This window comes from Petromyzon marinus, chromosome 14 (assembly GCF_048934315.1).
Source record: "Petromyzon marinus isolate PM22_M1 ecotype Great Lakes invasive population chromosome 14, UKy_Petmar_22M1.pri1.0, whole genome shotgun sequence".
In the NCBI taxonomy this organism is placed as follows: Eukaryota; Metazoa; Chordata; class Hyperoartia; order Petromyzontiformes; family Petromyzontidae; genus Petromyzon; species Petromyzon marinus.
The window spans coordinates 14,495,081-14,517,354 of record NC_133680.1 but is presented as its reverse complement, the minus strand read 5'-3'; the positions used below and the strand labels follow the sequence as shown (position 1 = coordinate 14,517,354).

The 22,274-nt window shown below is 47.1% G+C and overlaps 1 protein-coding gene across 2 annotated transcripts in view; it reads right to left on the bottom strand.

Moving 5' to 3' along the window:
* Window positions 1-10,935: 10,935 nt before the first annotated feature.
* LOC116942285 (calcineurin-binding protein cabin-1-like) overlaps window positions 10,936-22,274 on the bottom strand; it is a 78,238-nt gene continuing 66,899 nt past the window's right edge. For both annotated transcript variants that reach the window (XM_032953992.2, XM_076067126.1), the window contains exons 31-38: window positions 21,134-21,297; window positions 20,503-20,602; window positions 18,794-18,912; window positions 17,915-18,059; window positions 16,546-16,623; window positions 15,790-15,967; window positions 14,621-15,417; window positions 10,936-12,038 (exon numbers count right to left, since the gene is read on the bottom strand). In XM_032953992.2, coding sequence (XP_032809883.2) covers window positions 11,814-12,038; window positions 14,621-15,417; window positions 15,790-15,967; window positions 16,546-16,623; window positions 17,915-18,059; window positions 18,794-18,912; window positions 20,503-20,602; window positions 21,134-21,297 — 1,806 coding nt within the window. In that variant the 3' untranslated portion in view covers window positions 10,936-11,813. The remainder of the gene's footprint in view (window positions 12,039-14,620; window positions 15,418-15,789; window positions 15,968-16,545; window positions 16,624-17,914; window positions 18,060-18,793; window positions 18,913-20,502; window positions 20,603-21,133; window positions 21,298-22,274) is intronic.

Below are 22,274 nucleotides of genomic sequence, written 5' to 3'. Positions count from 1 at the left end.
AACTGGGAGATTAGCATGATGTTAGTGTGAGGAATTAGCATGTAATTGGTCACGGAAGTAGCTATGTTAAAGTCAGAGTTTACATATCAACAGAGGCATTCAGTATTCATAATATAGGTTTTTGGGTTAGATCGCATTATTTATAAATGTGTCGTAACCCTCCACCACCCGACACGGCCAAACAGTAAAAAATGTATCACGTTTACAAAGGACAAATAGTTCACTACTTTAGCCCACCGGTGTGTTGAAGAGTGAATCAACATCATTTAAAATTTGAGTACGACGTTTCGCTGGTAATTACATCCAGCTTCATCAGGAAATTCGCCAGAATGGTAAAGCCCTCACTTGCTCTCGGTCTTAAATAGAGCAGCAGGGTGACGTCATCATTTAACGTATTCATTACAACTGATTACTAATCTACAACTAATTACTAATCATAACCATTGACTGATTACCAATCGATTATATAATTAAAATACTCCCCCCCCCCGCCTAAAATCGCTGCGCCTGAATACGTTAAATGATGACGTCACCCTGCTGCTCTATTTAAGACCGGGAGCAAGTGGAGAGGGCTTTACCATTCTGGCGAATTGCCCGATGAAGCTGGATGTAATTACCAGCGAAACGTCGTACTCAAATTTTAAATGATGTTGATTCACTCTTCAACACACCGGTGGGCTAAAGTAGTGAACTATTTGTCCTTTGTAAACGTGACACATTTTTTTACTGTTTGGCCATGTCGGGTGGTGGAGGGTTACGACACATTCATAAATAACGCGATCTAACCCAAAAACCTTTATTATGAATAATATTGGTCGCGAAAGCCTGCGTGTTAAAGTGGCATTCAGTATATTGACGCTAAAGAACTGCAACTACCCAACTATCATACAATAAACCGATGTGAAAGAACTGAATATAAACTACATCAATATAATCAATGTACTCAATATATTCTCCAATAAGCTGAGCTATTAACATAAAGTAACTTCGTATACACTACACTATATAATGAATACCATATAGTAAACTGATAAAAAAAAAACTAAAATATAAACTACATCAATATTATCAATAAACTCAATATAGTCTCCAATCAGCTGAGCTACTAACAATAAGTCATTATACATTACAATTCTATGTCGAAAAAAGTGGCGGTTTCTTTTTTCCTCAACGTTAGCACCACGGAAAGCAGCGAGCGTTGTTCAGATGGACGAGTCCATCTATGCTCGGAACGGAGGAGGGGGGAGAGAGAAACAGCCACGATGCGCTGCTCTGTCCTGTGTTGTGTTACAACTATGCTATAAACTAGACTACTACACATTACAATATACCTTCCAATCTAAACTACATTGTATAATATCGTATACACAGCCCAATATAAGCTCTAACATTATGAATTATTCATAATAACGGTATTTGGGTTAGATCGCGTTTATTTATAAATGTGTCGTAACCCTCCACCACCCGACACGGCCAATCAGCAAAAAAAGTGTCACGTTGACAAAAGACAAATAATTCACTACTTTAGCCCACCGGTGTGTTGAAGAGTGAATCCACATTTACAGTTTGAGTACGACGTTTCGCTGGTAAATACTTCCAGCATCATCGGGCAATTCGCCAGAATGGTAAAGCCCTCGCTTGCTCCCGGTTTTATATAGAGCAGCAGGGTGACGTCATCACTTAACTCATATCAGGTGCAGTGATTAGAGGCGGGGGGGGGGGGGGGGTAATGTAATTATATAATCGATTAGTAATCAGTCATTGGTTATGATTAGTAATGAGTTGTAGATTAGTAATTCTTTAAATCAAAATGTAATGTGTATTATTTAATAATACGCTTCCAGGCCGCACTAAGCCGGTAGCTGTCAGAGCGATTAAAGTTATTCTTGTTCCTCTCAATTTCAATGGATTCTCTAATTAGTCTTTGCCAGTAATAATTAGTTTTACACACCACTGCAACATTGTCAAAATCAATTGAGTGTCCTTGTTGACAAGCATGTTCTGCCACTGCCGACAGTTGTGTTTGAGATAATTTAATATTTCTCTGATGTTCTTTTAGTCTTACACTGATGTTACGTCCCGTCTGCCCAATGTAGCAGCTGCCACATGAACAATTAATCCGATATACACCTTCTGTTGATAGTTTAGGTAATGCGTCTTTAGTGCAAGATACTAGTTTTGAATTTTGTGTACTGTACCAAATCTTACTGTAATGTTTTGCTTTTGCAAAACGCGGGCTAATTTGTCAGTTACTCCTGAGATATATGGAATTTTTATTGTTTTAACAATCTGGTCGCTTTCAGCAGTATTGCTTTGCGATCGTGATTTGGCATTCAGTGCTCTGTTAATTTGAGCATTATTGTAGCCATTCTGTCGTAGTGCGTCTTTAACGTGTTTAATCTCTCTCACTAGACTCTCACCATCTGACACTGTTTTAGCCCGATGTATGAGCGTCTTGATAAGAGAGGATTTCTGAGCTGGATGATGATGTGATTCTGCATTCAGATAGGCATCAGTGTGTGTTTGCTTTCTGTAAACGCTGTGTGTTATTTTACCGTTTAGGCCATGTCCAAGCAAAATATCTAGGAATGGGAGTGTGTTATTCACCTCCATTTCCATGGTGAACTGGATGGCCGGGTTTTGTGCATTGAGATGATTTAGAAAATCATTAAGTGTATCTTTACCATGTGGCCAGACAACCAAAGTGTCATCCACATATCTAAACCAAAAGGATGGTTTTAATGTGCTCGAGGCAAGTGCTCTTATTTCAAATTTTTCCATGTACAAATTTGCTATAGCCTGGGATAAAGGAGAACCCATTGCTGCTCCTTCCTTTTGTTTAAAGAAATCCCCTCTCCATAAGAAGTAAGTGTTATTTAAACAATGGCCAGCAAGTTTCGGAATATCTTTTGGTAAACCAGTATTCTTTACTAGTGTATCAAGTAATTTAAGCGATTCGTCCACTGGAACCTTAGTGAATAGAGAAATCACATCAAAACTTACCAGAATATCATCAGGAGTAAGTTTAACATTACAGTAAGATTTGGTACAGTACACAAAATTCAAAAACTAGTATCTTGCACTAAAGACACATTACCTAAACTATCAACAGAAGGTGTATATCGGATTAATTGTTCATGTGGCAGCTGCTACATTGGGCAGACGGGACGTAACGTCAGTGTAAGACTAAAAGAACATCAGAGAAATATTAAATTATCTCAAACACAACTGTCGGCAGTGGCAGAACATGCTTGTCAACAAGGACACTCAATTGATTTTGACAATGTTGCAGTGGTGTGTAAAACTAATTATTACTGGCAAAGACTAATTAGAAAATCCATTGAAATTGAGAGGAACAAGAATAACTTTAATCGCTCTGACAGCTACCGGCTTAGTGCGGCCTGGAAGCGTATTATTAAATAATACACATTACATTTTGATTTAAAGAATTACTAATCTACAACTCATTACTAATCATAACCAATGACTGATTACTAATCGATTATATAATTACATTACCCCCCCCCCTCCGCCTCTAATCACTGCACCTGATATGAGTTAAGTGATGATGTCACCCTGCTGCTCTATATAAAACCGGGAGCAAGCGAGGGCTTTACCATTCTGGCGAATTGCCCGATGATGCTGGAAGTATTTACCAGCGAAACGTCGTACTCAAACTGTAAATGTGGATTCACTCTTCAACACACCGGTGGGCTAAAGTAGTGAATTATTTGTCTTTTGTCAACGTGACACTTTTTTTGCTGATTGGCCGTGTCGGGTGGTGGAGGGTTACGACACATTTATAAATAAACGCGATCTAACCCAAAAAACGTTATTATGAATAATATTCGTCGCGAAAGCCTACGTGTTAAACTGATTATGCATTATATTGATATGCCTCCAACTAAACTTTTTTCTACAATACACGACTATACAACGTAATATACACTGCCATAGACAAACCCCACCATTGAATTATACAATGCGTTACTATACACTACCCTATACTTTAGAATATACAAATATTAGACTTGTAATATTACACTATGTATTATTCTACCAACCCTACTGTATACCACACTGCTGTATATTCACTATACAATTATGATACTATATATTGCCTTATGAATTATGTTAAACATTACACTGTTATACTATTTATTATTATACAATATGCTATAAACCATACCATTGACCATCGTGTGAAAGGTACTAAGAGCCAGTGCCAGTGAATGGACTGCGGTCTGAAAGTCACCGTAAAATACAATCAATCAAGAACCGAAATGGTTTATCACGTCTTTCCAATGATCACTAAGCCAGAATCCATCTTCTCGGTTGAAATTGTCTCTGTGTTTGCATATGTGGATGGCCTCATGAACGAATCTCTCATGGTAGCCAGATGGCTTGCAGAGAACCTCCGTCTTGGAGAAGTCAATGTCATGTGAGCCCACTGAATTATAACAGTGATCTGCCACGGCTGAGGTGTTCGTCCTACCGTATTTCAAGTCTGCTTTATGTTCATGGATGCGGTCCGAGATATGTCGTTTGGTTTATCCAATGTAACTGCTACCACAGAGGCAACTTAGTTTGTAGACGCCCGGGTACTGTATGTCTGGAACCACATTTTTTACAGACGGGACCAGATCACGGATTTTATGTACTGTGCTGAATCGGACCTGGATCTTGTGTTTATTCAAGATTTTGGAGATCTTTTTTGTGACCCCCGCAATGTAGGGTAAGGTGATGGTTTTGAATGGCTCCTCAAGAGGATCCTTCTTCATGGTTGGAATGATGGCTTTGCGGATTGTGTAGTCGGAGTAACCATTAGACTTGAGAGCTTGGTGTACGTGCTTGAGTTCACTGACAATGTGTTTCTGGTCGGAGATGCATTGGACTCTATGGTATAGAGTCTTGATGAGGGAATTCTTCTGGGATGGATGGTTGTGGGAATCAAGTTTTAAGTAAGCATCTGTATGGGTAGCTTTCCTGTAGACAGAGTGGCTCATTGAACCATCAGGTTTCCTTTTAATTAGGACATCCAAAAAGGGTAGCTTGCCATCCTTTTCGACTTCCATGGTAAATCTGATGGCTGGGTGTATGGAATTGATGTGGTCGAGGGATTGGTCTAGAGCAGGCCGGCCATGTGGCCAGATGACAAAAGTGTCATCCACCGTACCTCTTCCATAAGGTCGGGTGTAGAGTGGCAGTCTGGAAGGCGTCAGTCTCAAATTTATCCATGAAAACGTTGGCTACAACCAGAGATAGGGGGAAGCCTATTGGGGTGCCCTCAGTTTGTTTGTAGAAAGTTTCATTCCAGGTGAAGTATGTGTTGGTTAAGCAGTGTCTCACCAGGGGGGGGGGGGGGGGGCGGGGGATACATCAGTATGCAGTCCTTGATGAACCAAGTCTTCAATGATTGCGATGGTGTCAGGTACAGGAACTTTGGTGAATAAGGAAACCACATCAAAACTGACAAGCAGGTCGTCTGGGGACAGGGAAATACCCTTGATTGTCGATACCAGGTGAGTAGAATTTAGTACCGCAGAGGTGGTTTTTCCAATAAAAGGCTGCAGGATTTCAGACAAAAAACGAGCCAGTTTGTAGATGGGGGAGTTGATAGTAGAGACAATGGGACGAAGGGGTGTATCTTTATGTATCTTTGGAAGGCCATATAATCTTGGTGGTCTGGCCGCAGAAGGTTTCAACGAGAACTGTTTGGTTTGATCAATTAATGCGGTTGAATCAGAAATGATTTTGTTGCTTTTAGTGACGAGGCTGTTGGTGGGGTCTCTTCTTATTTTTGTATAGCTGCCATCGTTGAGTAGTTCCTGAATTTTGTTGTTATATTCTATTTTGTCCATGATGACAGTGGCATTGCCCTTGTCGGCTGAGAGGATGACAATGTCATCCCTCTTTTTTAATTGAGATAATTCAAAACGCTCATCTTTGCTGATGTTGCTAGCTGGCATCTTAGCGTTTTTGAGAATTGCAGCAATTTCAGATCTTACTACGTCTGCAGCGATGTGACCCAGGCCCTTGAGAGTCACGTCGACATGGGCAATGATATCATTAACTGGTATGTGTTTAGGTGTGACTGCAAAGTTTAGTCCTTTAGCTAAAACGGATTTCAGACCATCAGAAATAGAACTGTTACTGCGATTAATTACGACTTTGTCAACGTCTAGCTTTTCGGTGTGTGGGTCAGATTTCTTGTTGGAGAGGCGGTTGAATTTGGAAATCAAGTTGTCCTTACATTTGGTCGACATAGTGGCAGCTGAAGAGGCAGTCATATTGTCTACATGTTCCCAATCCGATGTGGACATTGTTGCCGTCAATGATTAGTGTGATTTGTAGATTGTCTTGTCTAACTGATCTAGTTCGGTGCGCGTAAGTTTAAAGCTTTCGTGATTGCAGTGATTCATATTCTTGGTTCTTTCGGTAAAGTCACGTTGAAGGGAAACAATAATTGTTTCCCTTCAATAATAACGTCACTTTACCGAAAGAACCAAGAATATTATACAATGTAGTTTACATTGGAAGGTATAATATTGTAATGTATAGTAGTCTAGTTTATAGCATAGTTGTAACGCAACACAGGACAGAGCAGCGCATCGTGGTTGTTTCTCTCTCTCCCCCCTCCTCCGTTCCGAGCATAGATGGACTTGTCCGTCTGAACAACGCTCACTGCTTTCCGTGGTGCTAACGTTGAGGAAAGAAGAAAACGCCACTTTTTCGACGTAGAATTGTAATGTATAATGACTTATTGTTAGTAGCTCAGCTGATTGGAGACTATATTGAGTTTATTGATAATATTGATGTAGTTTATATTTTAGTTTTTTATCAGTTTACTATATGGTATTCATTATATAGTGTAGTGTATACTCAGTTACTTCATGTTAATAGCTCAACTTATTGGAGAATATATTGAGTACATTGATTATATTGACGTAGTTTAAATTTAGTTATTTCACATCAGTTTATTGTATGATAGTTGTGTAGTTGCAGTTCTTTAGCATCAATATACTAAATGCCTCTGTTAATATGTAAACTTTGACTTTAACATAGCTACTTCCGTGAACAGTTACATGCTAATCTCCCAGTTACATGCTAATTTCTGACTTTAACTTCTTGCTAATCTCTCACATTAACACAGCTATTTCAATGCTAAATTCTTCTGTTGATATGTAAACTCCTTTGTCAAGGCGCTCTGCTCCTCCCACCCAGCTTTAAATATGCTGCTAAGCTTAACAGTGTTCATTGGAGCGCTGTCTTTCCGACAGTTCTGTTTCTTCACCTAGGGAAGGCTACTTGTGTTGTGGCCGAAGCGTCGTGATAATTTTATTTTATTGTTTTTATTTTATTATTTTATAATTTCCCTTGTACATGACTTTACCGAAAGAACCAAGAAGATTTGTTTTATTGTTTTAATAATCTGATCACTTGCAGCAGTGTTGCTTTGCGATCGTGATTTGGCATTCAGTGCTCTGTTAATTTGAGCATTATTATAGCCATTCTGTCGTAGTGCTTCTTTAACATGTTTAATCTCTCCCTAGACTTTCACCATCGGACACTGTTTTAGCCCGATGTATGAGCGTCTTGATAAGAGAGGATTTCTGAGCTGGGTGATGATGTGAATATGCATTCAGATAGGCATCGGTGTGCATTCCCTTTCTATAAGCGCTGTTATTTTGCAATTTACGCCATGTCCAAGCAAAATATCTAGGAGTGTGTTATTCACCTCCGTTTCCATGGTGAACTGGATCGCAACACAAGCAATCGTCCTCGGGACGATTGCTTGTGTTGCGATCGAAACGTCGTGATTTTTGTATTATTTTTCTATCTACGTAACTTTACCGAAATACCCAAAGAGTATATCTCATGGTGGTTGTCAAGAAGGCCCCAACTCGTAGCTTTAGCCACCGGGGGGGGGGGGGGTGGTCAGGTACCCCCTGCCCCCACGCTCGTTACGCTACTGACGTGACTTGCAATAGAAAAACCAAAGTGATTCCACGTGCGACTCACTTTCGGCAAACTCTCAACGATAACACGCATACCCTTCCTGAATCGCACTAGAATCGTGTCACTCCCGCCATGCCAATAGTAATTGAAAATGATGAATCCATCATAACTAAGGAAGGAGATGCATTTAGGAGACCTCGCCTCAATGTGTAACCAAGGCTACCCGACACTCAGACCCAAGTAGATGCCGAAATCTCATTTGAAACCATTGAATGCAGATGCTGCGGCGAAATGTGTTCACCATGTGAGCAGAATTGTGCATAGATTTACGAGTGAATTTCTACTCTGTATACATTCTGGAGTACCAACCATTAATATGAAGGGTGCACCAGAAATAACAGAAATTACTATATATGTGTATGAAACAATTGATTAGACTTCAAGTCTGTGAGTTTTGCATCCATAAAATATAAAGTTTCATTATGATGCAATACTTTTTGAAATAGTAGTTTTACAAAGTACATTGGTAAGTGGTATTTTTATTTATTATTAGCAAATAATTTAGTTTAACGGTTAATATATCACAATCATATAATTATGTTAAAGTTTAATAAGAAATAAATACTCCACTGTTGGTGGGGTACGTCATTATCGGACTGTAGTAGTGGGGAGCGGTAGCGCATTGCGCTACGAACCCGGCGACTCAAGTTCAATTCCTGCTCACGGCTAGCACGTGACAATTTAAACCGATCCTGGGTCTCCCCTAGGTCGACTCAGCCTCAAATTAGTACCTGGTGCAGTGTGTAAACATCCCTACTCGGCAGACAAAAGGTGGGAGAGTGTGGTGTTGGCTACCCACCCCTTTGTGTGCCGTTCCGGCCTTCATAGATGCTCGCTGACAGCACTTGCTCCTTCAGTCGAAGGCTGTACGGGGGATCTTTGGTCTTTGTCTTGAGGTTTCTTCCATGCACAAACCAATTCACCTCCACAGCTTCTGATTGGCTGTGGGGTTTCGTGCAGAATGGGAGCTCCACCAATTCTGCCCAGCAAATCCAACAAAAGACTTGGCTCATGAATTTGGAGCCAAAAACTTTTGGGGCATGAAAGCCCACTAATTGAGCCCTCACCGCCACTACATTACGTCGAGTGGAGTGCTGTCATTGAGAATGGCCACGCCTGTGGAGAGAGACGGTGTCATGCCAAGAGATCTCATCATCACAAGTTTGTGCAACAGTGATAGTGTGACGCCCCCTCATAGGGCATCCTGGCGGAAGCAGTGATTCCAAGCCATTCCCCCGCCAGAGCCGGGGCCCCGGAGAGTGAAGCCAGAGCAGGAGGTTGGTGGAAATGTGGAAACCTCCAGGCCCAGCTACGTAACTGTGGTGCCACGGCCGCGGACCAACTCCGCAAGCACCACGACTCCCCCCTAGCGCCTACACTGAGCACACACACACGCAGCGCACACACCTGGTGGGGGACTGCCTGGCACATCGGGTTTTAATCCGAAGGGCTCCTAGGAGGAAAGTCCCACGGTTTCCTGGTGCCAGGAGCATGGCCGGCCCTCGCAGGACAGATCACATTCCAGTGCCCCTGAGTTGACTTAATATTGTATGGGCATACGAAAGTTCACCAGGCCAGCCACAATGAGTCATTCACGACATTGGCAGAGGCTGGAATATTAGGCAAGGGCTGACCAGGGGATCAGAATGAATGAGCACGGGAGAACAATGGGTGGGCGGAGCAGCACTCCCCCATGGCACAGAGTTGAAATGAGCGACGGCGCAGGTGAGCACACGATTGACTTCAAGCTTTCGTGACTGCAGGAATTCATATTCTTGGGTCTTTTGGTAAAGTCACGTAGATAGGTTCAAAGAAAATAAAAAATAACAAAAAAACTACGTTTCGATCGCAACTGATCGAAACCCAAGAATAAGTGCACGATTGGCTGCGCGGTGCGACCACCCTGGGCCTTTGAAGTTTATGGAATAAAAAGAGTAGTCCTGGACGATTTTGGGTCTCATCTTCAACCTCTGGGCCGTCAAGACCCACTCCTTGCCGTCCTGCCTCCTCGAGCTGCTTGCAGCATCCGTGTGATGCCAGCGAGTGCTGCTACAAGGCAGTCCTTCTCCCTCCGACTCTCTCAGCATCCGTGCGATGCTGTGAGTGCAGCTTCGAGGTACGTGGCAGGATGCGTGAGCAACTGGGTACGTAGACAAGAGTTAGACTTGGCTCTTCTCGCGAAATATTCCCCTAGGAAGTGCGTATCTGCGCTGAGAATGAAACGCGAGTGGAGAACATCGGCGTGGTGTCTGCGACTTGCGTGCGGTGCAACTGCGTGGGGAGACGGTGTGCGCGGGAGAGCGAGCGTAGAGTTGCAGCGTGCGCGCGCGTGCTGAGAGGCGATCGCTGCAGGCGTGGGTGCGGTCGTGAAGCTGTGCGCTGTGTTGGCGCGAGTGGTGGTGTACACGGGCGAGTGTGGGTTCACTCCGTGCGGCGGTGAGCCAGCGGTTTAGCCATGTCCCCCAGAGAGGGCGCTAGCGCGGGGGGGGCGATCACCCAGTCGGCGGGGGCCCGGCGGGAGCCGATCGACGCGGTGGAGGGAGCGGAAGGGGCGGACGTTGCGCCCCACCAGCCCAGTGAGGGCGGTGGGGTAGACGTCGGCCCCTATATATCGAATATGTAGCGTGACACGGCATTGTTTACAACACAAAGTGTCGCTTGTTCGGGAGTTACTGAGCCGCTGCCCAAGGTTCATTCAGCACGCTATACACATTACGTAATCGGCATATGGGTATTCCAGGTTAATGTTTTAAACCCATTTATATATTTAAAAAAAGGTTATCTGAAACATTTTAACTGCACCAAGTTTCACCAAAATGAGTGGCATCTTCATGACTCATGTCCACGACGACCTCTGAATGGAAATGGCACATTGCCGTGATTTAAACAAAACGTATTTGGACACTGGCAAACAGGTATTTGAAAATGTTTACACAGTGATGAAAATCGCCATGTAATACTTTAATTGCACAACTTATCACACGTTGACCAGCATATAACCAGAGCCGCCTTAAGCTTCAGCAGGAATGGAACGTACAAAAGGAATGTGGTGGGGAGCCATCATACCCGAGCAAATATCAAAACCGAGTAACTGAAAATGCAGTAGCCGAGCATCAAGCAAGGCCCGATGGACTAGAACCACCATTGTGAGTATTGTCACTTCCAGTCAAGGTTTTATCTCAATGTAAGAGACTACTGTGGGTGGTGCCTTTTTGATCTGTGAGTAAACCTCTGAACATTTCGAAGTGTGATTCCCATTCCAATGCCAAGCCTATCATACCACCTCAAATTAAGACGCAATTGACAAAGCCTTCAGTTAATTACAGTTCCGGTGTCATCTGCAAAGGCCAGATTGCTTGAAAAAGAATTTCACAAGTTGACTTTACACGGTGACATTGTTTACAAGCACCAATCCCGGTGTAATGACAAGCACTGCAGTGGGATCGCCGTGCCAGGTCACAACACTGCACACGACATGCGACACACGAATCGTGCAAAAAGTGCCTCGTTAAAACCAATGGTCACGAAAAGTACCAAAATCGTCAACAAGTCACCCAATAGGGCAGTCAAACTGATCAGTCAACAGATACAAAACTACAAATGTTTAAATCTTTCCTACTAGGATACCTGTGCTAGGTTGAATTCTGCCAATCCTGTGGTTCCAGCTCCACGCAGCACTCGAGTGCAATTCGGTTATTTTCCATTGGCTAGTTATTTGCAATGAGGGTCGATCAGCGCAGTCTCCAGTCCACCACGCCGGTCCGATTCACAACCCGTGGTGGTGTCGCCGGCCATCACTGCATCATAATGACGTCGTCATCGTCGTCGTCGTCATCGTCGTCATCATCATTGTCGGTGCTGGAGAGGCTTTGCACGGAGGAGGAGGAAGAGGATGAGTCCGGGCTGGAGATGTCCACGGTGGCGCTGGGCCGCGGGGCGGAGCGTGGCGGCCACTGCTGTGCACGCGCCGCCGCCACCGCCGCCACCGCCGCCGAGGAGTGGTGCTGCAGGATGGTGGACTGTGCTCGCAGCGCACACACACGCGCGCACACACACGCATGCACGCATAAAGACAAAGATCCCCCGTATAGCCTTAACAGACTGTAGGAGCAAGTACTGTTAGCAAGCACCTATGAAGGCCGGAAGGGTACACGAGGGGATGGGTGGTCAGCACCACACCCTACCTCCTTTGTCTCCCCAGTGGCGATGTTTACACACCGCATCAGGTACTCATTTTGAGGCTGAGTCAACCTGGTGGAGGCCCGGGACTGGTTTAGATAATCGTCACTGGCGTTGGCCATGAGCGGGAATCGAACCCGGGTCGCCGGGTTTATAGCGCAGCACGCTAACCGCTACACTACCGCTCCCCACACACGCATGCACACACACACACGCACATGCATGCACACACACGCGCGCACGCACACAAGCGCACACATGCATGCACAGCGGCACCGGCACCGTGAGCCACCCTTGCACAAAAGCACCCGACCACGACCGGTATAACGAGCAAGTGCTCAAAGAAGGACACTAGCTCTTCTCCTGCACTGCAGGTGTGGTACAGAATACGTGAGCCCTGCTATACCACAGATGAGCACTGTGTATAGCTGTAGTATTGCGAGTGCACATATATACATATCGGTATTGAATTCCAGGAGGACTCCTCTTATGCGTGGCCGTATTATCTTATTATTTGCGGGTTTTCTGCAGATCAGAGTTGAATGGCAAATTACTAATTTTATCCACGTGTGTTATCCGCAGCTTTTATTATAATAAAGAGGCCTTGATCAAAGCAAATGCATGGGCAAAACGTGCTGTGATCATGACACAACACGGATGCAGAGACACGAATATGGTCACAGAGAGACAGAGACATATTCAGTCCGAGAGACACAGAGACATAAACACGGATACATTCACAATGACAGAGACAAATACTGAGACAGAGAGACACTGATACAAACACAGACCCGAATACACTCACAGAGACACACACATAAATAAGGAAATATAGAGAAACAAAGACCAAGCTCCCCCATCTAGCTTTAACAGACTGTTGGGGCCAGTGCTGTGGGCGAGTAGCAACTATGAAGGCCGGTAAGCACACAACAGGGTGGGTGGCCAGCATCACGCCCGGCCACCTTTGTCTCCCCAGTGGCGATGTTTACACACCGCACCAAGTACTTATTTGAGGCTGAGTCGACCTAGGCGAGGCCCAGGACCGGTTCAGATAATCGTCACTGGTGTTGGCCGTGAGCGAGAATCGAACACTGGTTGCTGGGTTTGTAGTGCAGTGTGCTAACAGACACACTACCGCTCACGCATTCGAGACAGACACACACAGACTGAGGGAAAGACAAAGACAGAGAGACATGGAAAGACAGGGAAGCACGTCACTAGCCACTAGCACCTACAGCGTGTACTGTGACACCTACACTGTGTACTGTGACACCTACACTGCTGCGTATCTCTGTTTTAGCGTCTCTCCATGTCACTGTGTGCATCTCTGTTGCCCACGTGGAGATACACAGTGGCGTATCTTTCAGCGCTGCGTGATTGCGCTCCGAGTGTAAACACGTCGTGAATCAACCCACGGGGGCTCCGGAGCAAAAGGAGCGGCTTTGCACACGGAAGTTTGCGAGTTTATAAAGCTAAACTTTGTATTTTACCAGAAAAGACCCCATGAGCTATATACAGTACTCCCTGGTTATTCGCAAGGGATACGTTCCGGAGATGCTCGTGAATAGAACATTTTGCGTATGATATTGAATAACCTTAAATACGTAAATAAGCTATTCAATACATGAAAAGTATCACATTACTTCATATTATCACTTTACCTCATAACTTTATCCCCTCACATTATCCTATCACTTTATCTCTCATCACTTTCGTTTTCTTTCTCTGTCGATGCAGCAGTCGTGTAGCATTCCAGATGCGATTCGCAGATAGCCAAAATTACGGAAAGAAAGTTCGTAAATCACGAGGGAAAACTGTAGCTCTTTTTCAGAAGCGACCTAGCCACAAATGATAGCCCAATGAAGTGGCTTATGACGTGCAAATTAATAGCGGCCAAATACTATAAACGCATATTGATTCTAAATGTGTAGGGAAAAACCGGAGGACCCGGAGAGAGAGACACGCAAATTCCAAATATACAGCAGGCGTCAGGGTCGGAATGGAACCAATGATCTCCTGTAGACCAGGTTAACATCCTGGTTGGGGGTTGACTCAGCCCATCATCCCTCTGGGGTTGAAAAAACGACTACCAACTTGTGGACAAGTCAAGAAGGGTCGTTCTATGATAAAACCCACCCACCAGAGAAACATGGAATTTCCACCACTGGCTCAGGGCTGTAAACAGGAGACAGGCACCGTTTCAGTATTCATTTGAGCTGGAAATCACTTTGACTCTTAAGGATTGGTACGTGCGCACCCCGTCACTGGAATCCTTCAGCGTGATGTAGCAGGCTGGCGTTTTGTTGCAATAAAAACATTTAAAAAACTGTTTTTAAAGTATCTGTACGTCAGCGAGTGGGTCACGTGCAGGGCCACACGAGTTGCGTGCACGCGTGCGGCGGGGCGGGGGGGTGGGGCTCACCTTTAACCGCTGTTTCGTCTCCTCCGTCACCCCGGCGGTGAGCGTGTGTGATGTGACGGCGGTGGCAAGTGGTGGCACCGCGAAGGCGTTCAGCTGAGACCCCGGTGCTCGTGACGAAAGGGCCAGTTTGGCGGTCGACATGGAGGGCGCTGACATTTTGGAGAGCGAGGCCACCACTGTCGCTGGGACATTTGCCAGCAGAGATGACGAGGACGTCGTTCCCACCGCGCGAGCTGCTGCCGAAGCCGATGACGAGGCGGCTGGCCCAGACCTCGCGGACGTGGCACGGAATGAAGCCGAGGTCGAATGAGACGACGGCATCGGCGCGCTGGGCAATGTTGCGGGCGGCACTGCCGGCATTTTCGATGCCACGTAGTAGGCTCCTGATGGCAAGATTGACGGCATGGACGATATCTGTGTCGATTTGAGCGGAAATTTTGACGTGGAGGGCGCTGCCGCGGATGGCCGCGACAATGGATACGGAGCCCTCGGTTTAGCGGCAAGGGATGAAGATGTGTGGGGTAGTGCTGACATCACTAACGACGACCGTGCTGACTGTGATTGCGCCTGCGTCCTCATGGCCAGCGCGGCGGAAGAGGTTCCCGCTGAATGCGAGTGAGCTAGTGGAGCCGACGTAAACTTCGGCACCGTGGAAGCGTGCACGGAGTGCGACGTCTGTGCCATGGTTTTGGTCATCGAGTGGGACATTGATGAAGGGATAGGCGGATTTTTGAGGGGTATGACAAGCCTGGACATGGAGGTCTGGATGCCTCTGGGCCTGGCGCGAACGCCGTCTCCTGCAGGGAGAGACAGAAAATCCTCAGTGAGAGGCAGTGAGATATGCTGGGAGGCAGACGCTGAACTTCACAACGTGTTTAAATGCAAATATCGAATGGGTCTTTATAAGGAAATATACAGTACTATTCACACATTTCCATGAATGATATAAACAAGTGCCTATGAAACAATGCAGTCTCAGAGTTGGAGTTTAGCTAAGTTAAATACAAAAACGATTGAATATATTGGGTTTGGTTGTTGTTTTACACTCGCTGGTGACCGGGCTGCGGCCATCAACTTGCTGTACTCAAGGGCCAAGTTTAACCACGAGACGGCCCGACAGTCGCGTCGTGGGGCCCAGGGCGTGAGCGGCAGTGGTGGTGAGGGCTCACCGGGCTTGGCGTTGTGATCCGGTAGCCACGGCCGCGGGCCCTGGGGCTGCCGGGCGGGCGCATGCACGAGGCTGGGCACCGTGGGCACGTGCACGTGCTGGCTTTGCTGCTGGGCAGGGACAAACATTTCCCTGCAGTCCTTTGTAAACTTTGGTGTCAAGGGACCTTCCGCTGGCATCTGCATCACGAAAAATAAAACAGTGTTATTCTTCCACACACTGTTGGGTGCATAAACGAACCCCGCTTATTAGTCTGAAATCGGTTGGTGATGTTCACGGTACACGCGTCGTTCGTGTGCGAGTCATGTTTCATTCCTTCACGTTGTTACACACGGAACGCACGGATTATACGCAGCTCAATGATATCAATCTAACTGTTAAGAAAACGAATTGGGCTTGGGCAGGACACGTCTCGGCTGGAGAGGGCGATGACCGATGTAGTCAAGAATAACGACGGAGTGTGAGTGTGTATGTATGTTGGAGCGGCAACCAAAGAACGGAATGCATCCGAGAGGACGTCGATGGCAAGGAGATGGAGCGAATAGTTCACGAGAGAGCCTCTGTGCGTCGCCACGCTCGACGGTCATGTCCGCCATTATAACCAATGGCAAACATCTAAGGTTGTGTAGCGATGTTGATTGGCCTATTAAACCTCAGCATGTGTAGTTTGGCAATACATGTACATGATGAGAAGCCAACTGATAGAACTCTGGAGTTTTAAAGCGTTTCTGCGTGTGCAATGAGTGCAAAAGTTCACCTGCTTCTGCATCGTTGCAGACAGCTGCTGGTGACACAATCGAATAGCGTGCTCCAAAGACGCCCCTCCTTCCTCTGGCTGTACAATAGAAACGTACAAATAAAACGTGACCAACAACGACAATAGCTACCCGTTCACCGCTAAGCGGTGCTGACATCCGCACGGCTAATGTTTTCAAGTCCTCTGCATTGGCCAAGGACCACTGGCAGGTGGTCACTGGTAGATGCACCAGCCATGCTCCCCACGGTGCCAGCTTGCTGCGCACTGTGCCACTCATCCTCCTCTTGGTGCTGGAAAACAGCTGTTGCCCTCAAACGTTCCGGTTAGGGGTCAACTCAGCTTTCACCATCATCATCATCATCTCCCCAGCGTTGGGACAATGAGTCCAACCTCAAGTCAAGACCAGTTGTTTATGCTCTGATTTGCTCCTGCCATAGGAATGTGCAATTTACACTAACTGCTCAGAGCTGTGAAAAGGAGTTGAGCAGCAACCCACACTTACCTGAATGGAAAACCACTTGACTTGGAATATTGGAGGACAATATTAATACATTGCTTTGCAATACAAAGTCACACATGTACCACATACATCACTCTAATAATTATTATAATAAACAAGGTAATTTATACCATACCCATAATAATACTAAACTCAGCACTAAGAGAACCACACCACAGCTGGTTCTTAGCTCAATAACTCAATTTGAACGAGCAACTAAATTATCTTTTGATGGACTGGCACCTAAAATAAATGCGTGAATGAGGGCGCTGCCACAGTGGCGTAGTGGTAAGCACACTGAACGTGCAATCCAGAAGTTACCGGTTCAATTCCCTCTTGCGACGCGGCAGTAAAAACAAAGGGGCGAGTTTCTTAAATCCCTCGCCTGTGTCCTCCCAGCGGTGTAAATGGGTGCAACCACCACAGTGAGTCGATCGACAGGTCGCGTGCGGCCGGATAAAGGACACGCACTCCCAACTTCTTCCAAGATGCGTGGTCGATGTGGAAGAGCAGACCAAATATCGTCTCCGGCAGGCCCTTCCGCCAGCAGTGGTGTGAGCAAGCCAATGCAGGGGTGTATTTTTACCTTTTAACAACTGAGACAATATAAGGTTCTAGCTTAGCTTTGTTTCATTTTACATTATTTTGCAAATAAAAATCCACCACAGCAGCACCAATGTCAAGACTCGCTGTGTGCCTTGTTGGCTGGATGGCAATGCCAACACCAATCATTCCCTCCATACTCTTCACTGCCAGCGCTTTTGGAGTTTTTTTGTTGGCGAGCTGCTACAGTAGGAGAGCGACGCAGATGGACAGCAGATGCGCATCGAGAACAAGGGCGCTGCGGTCATGCCGTGCGACAAATCTCACCGGCTTGATGAGCGTGTACGCGCGCACAATGACCTGCTCCACGCGGCCCAGGTCGTCTGCCTGTGACCTCTGACCCTGCTGCCACAAACGGAATGCCTCCAGCAGCAAGGAACGTACACGCTCCATGCGCCCAAGCTTTGTGGAGCTGCCAAGGAAAGTTAAATGACAGCGCTCGTAACAATACCCAATCGAATACATCACTGAACTTCACAACGTTCCAACACATCCAAATGTCACCATCTCGCTCGCACAATGCTCACTCCGCTGGGTCTGTCCTTAGTTGAGTTGGCGATCAGCTGACCCTTGCTTTTCTCTCTGATCGTGGCTTCCCCTGGCTTTCCCTATCTCCACCCAGCAGATATCTCTGCAAGACAGGGATACCGTGCTGGTGTTGCCATAGCCCTGCGGAGCCCCGGCTCTCACCACACCTCTCCCCTGGCTCCTCTGCCTGTCCTGCTAAGCTCCCACTCTCACCAGAGACCTCCGCTGAAGTGCATCACACACCACAGTCATGCATCCCAACTCCTCTCATCTCCTATGCCCTGGTGAGACTCATCTCCGGTTCCAACAACAGTGCCTAGGAACTGAACTGTCCAACTCGCGTTGCAGACATTTGCATTTTGAACCCGACGGCCACCCTGGTTCATACTGTGGGTGTATTAACCGAAAAAATACTACGCACTATGTTTCACAGTGGCCGTTAAACATCACCTGACACCATTCATGGTCCAAACACAAATACGCAAGGATCGCCGCTCCTCCTGGCAGATTAATACCCTTGTGCCCTCAGGGACGGCTAATGTAAGTCACTCACCACGTGTAAAGTGCCCTCAGATGCCCCGGTGTAAAGGGCGCCCTATCCAAGCAGGCGTTCCTCACCTCTCTGTGAAGGGGTTAAACGCCGGCTTGGCTCTGCCCTGCTCGACGCTGCTCCCCACGCCTGCGTGTCGAGCCTCAGGCCTGCTGCAGGAGCCTTTACGCTGCTCCGCTTCCTCCTCCTGGGATCCGCACGAGCACACATATACACAAAGATTCCCTGAATAGCCTTATCAGACTACTGGGGAAAGTGTTGTTCGCGTGCACACGAGAGGGTGGGTGACCAGCACCACACCCAGCCGCATTTGTCCCCCAAGTGGCAATGTTTACTACACACTGCACCAGGTACTCATTTGAGGCTCAGTCGACCTAGGGAAGGCCCAGGACCGGTTTAAATAATCGTCACTGGTGTTGGCCGTGAGCGGGAATTGAACCCGGGTTCGTAGTGCAGCACGTTAACTGCTATACCACCGCTCCGCAGACACACGCATGCACACGCATGTACGGTTTCACCCGGACCTGTAGCAAGACCCCACATGGAGACCGTCGTTTCCCACGAACACATGGCGGCCTTTCACAAACCACCTTCAGCAAGGCGGCAGATTCGCGGAGATGGCGTGGGGTGGCGCTCGCCGCTGCCCTCACGGTGGCCACGAGCGCTACAGCCAAGGCCATGCAGCCTTCACGAGGGCCTTGTGCACATCTCACCGCCATCTACTTTGATTGGGTGTTAAACGTCGAGATGTCTGCCAGCCATCTCGTGGAGTGGAAACCGCATAACAAGCACGATTGTATTGGTATTGTTGAATGTTTTTGTCCTCTTCTCCAATGTCAATTCGCTTGTGCCACCGGCATATGGTGACACATACTTGAGGATTTGGCTACGGCACTAACAAATATGCAGCAGTCACAAAGTGGTGTGTTTAACCTGTGGGCATTCACAGCCGATGTTGTTATGATTCACAACTTATTTTTGGGTAATGATCTGACCTAATCTGTGTCATTTGGAACCCTGCATTATCCAATTGCTACATTTGTATGTGAGGGATTGATCGTTGTCTAACTGGTGAGTGAGCTGAACAACAACAATCGGCGCGTCATTAAAACGCGTGACCACGTGGCTATCTAACCTGGTTGGCCTTGTCGGGTGGTGGAGGGTTCCTTATCCACTTGCATGTCAGCAAGTGGATAAGGCTTGCCACACAGCACCCGACGGTAGTGGTGTTGTGCAGTCACAATTGTGGAACGGCATAGGTAAGCTACCATTGCCACGACTATGCTTATTTACCCCGTAGAGCCTCAAGAACATTTTTTCCCCAAGAGGGTCCTGCAAGTTTTCCGGTGAGGGGGCAACGTTTGATATGCGAGTCATCTTACAAAAATATGGACGACGCCGGCGCACGGGATCTATTAACGTCCACCGCGAAGCATACTACACAAAATGTTTGGATAATATACCTGTGGTATTAACCAGGGTGGCCTGCAGAATTGAACCACCAACCTTTGCATTAAGTGGTGAATCCGCTACTGCTGAGCCTTGTCACCGCGGCACACAGCACTGGACCCAGAGTTATTTACTGCCCTGACATACACAGCGACTGCGAGTTCAGAACAGCTTAATGTTGTTCACTGGCAACTCTGAGTCAACAAAAACACAATTCCAAATGTTATGTCACAGATGACATGAAACACTACTTCTTCTCCGTAATCACTCGGGCAAGTGTGACAAAAGGCGGAAGTTTCGTGTGTGAATGACGATCGACAGCGAGTACCGTTTTAACAATGTTCTGCAAGTTTTCATCCAAGACTTGTGCGGCAGAGGAGAAGGCCTGCTTTGCCAACTGCAGGCGATCCACATCGCGCAGATACTTCCTGCGGCACGGCGGGACATGGCACAGACAGTAGCAGCAGCAGGTTAACGTACTGTGATAAGCTTCAGACAGGGTCTAACACATTCACAAGGAGTACTGTGTGGGGCGTTTGTTAATGCCTTAACGGACAAGGACTCGCAGCCAGCAAGTGGTGCAATGCAATGTGTGTTCATTTGAGCAGGTCACATTAACCCTTGACTTGCCTCCAAACACAGCGTGCCGGTGGGCTCTGGAATGGGGTCTTGTGAGAGACGTCACTGCGTGGTTGGGGGAGGGGCTGCTACCAAAAGTAACTCTCACAGTGGCCAGAGATGATTTAACAGCTCCGCCACAACGGTGAGAGAGTGGGGTTCATGCATAATCTCTCCGGTCCCATTCACCACGTGATAGGCCTTGTCCAAGGATCCCCCATCAGCGAGCGCCTCTACAATCTACATGGAGCTGATCGAGTCTCGTGCTTGGCGCACGTGGAGTGGTGGTGTCAGCACCATGCGAATGGTGGTGGGAGCGACGTGGGGAGTGAGTGTCTCACTTCCCCTGGTCAGGCGTCCGGTGGAGAGCGGACGACACTCGCAGCAGCATGTCGTGGTCCTTGAGCCGCTGCAGAACGTCCAGCAGCAGTACGATGGAGCGATTCATGTGAGCGCCGAAGCTGCCGGGGCGATCAATCTCATCGACGGGGATCCGCCACACGCCCTGCAATCCACGGCATGCACACCAGCACCAAGATGTTATCTTCCTTGCCAGGTATAAAGAAAGGCGTGGGTTCGATTCTGACTCCGACACCTGTATATTTAGAGTTTGCGTGTTCTCTCCCCATGATGCTTGCGTGGATTTTTCTCCAGGTCCACTGGTTTTTCCCTCCACATGTGTAGAGACAGTGTGCTGACTCGCGGCCAGAAGTGGTAATTGCGGGTGTGAGTACAGTATGGGCAGAAAGAAAGGCAGATACATGGGAGCGACCACAAGGGAGAATATCTAGGCCAAGGGTCAGAGAAGGGATCCATCTGTCCAGGGTGGAGCCACGGCCATGCTGGGAGGATATAAGGGAGCGAGGAACGGGATTCTGGGCAGTCGTGGGGGTCGGAGTCCAGGGCAGAGCAAGGCCACGCCGGGAGCATAAGAGGGAGCCCTGAGCGAGAGCTCGGGGCTGTTGCTAGAAGTCTATTCCCCGCCGTGCTGTTGTCTCGCCACCATCGTCGCCGCCTTCTTCACCATCGCTGGACGCCGCTAGCTTGACAGCCTGCCAACTGTTCTAGTTAGATAGTGCCGTCGACGATAGACGGTTGCGTGTGTGATATATATAGTGTACACCCACGTCGGGTGCATATAGTCCCCATTGTGGGTAAGAATAAAGAAGGTGCCTCCCACGACTACTGTCTCCGAACTGCGTCACTACACACGCATTCAGATTATTTGGCTGCCGCTTTAAATTCCCACATGTGATGATATCAGCCACCTCGAAGTGCTATCATGTGTGGCCAGGTTTCAGTTTGGTGTTTTAACATCTTAACACCTGTTTTGTTGCCAGAACAAAGGGGAAAAAACCTATTATCACATAACTGCTAATTGAAACATTACTGCACATTGAAACATAACTACACACTGACATCACTGCGCGGAGACACATCACTCCAAACATCTGACGCTTGTACAGCGGACTGCGTTCACAT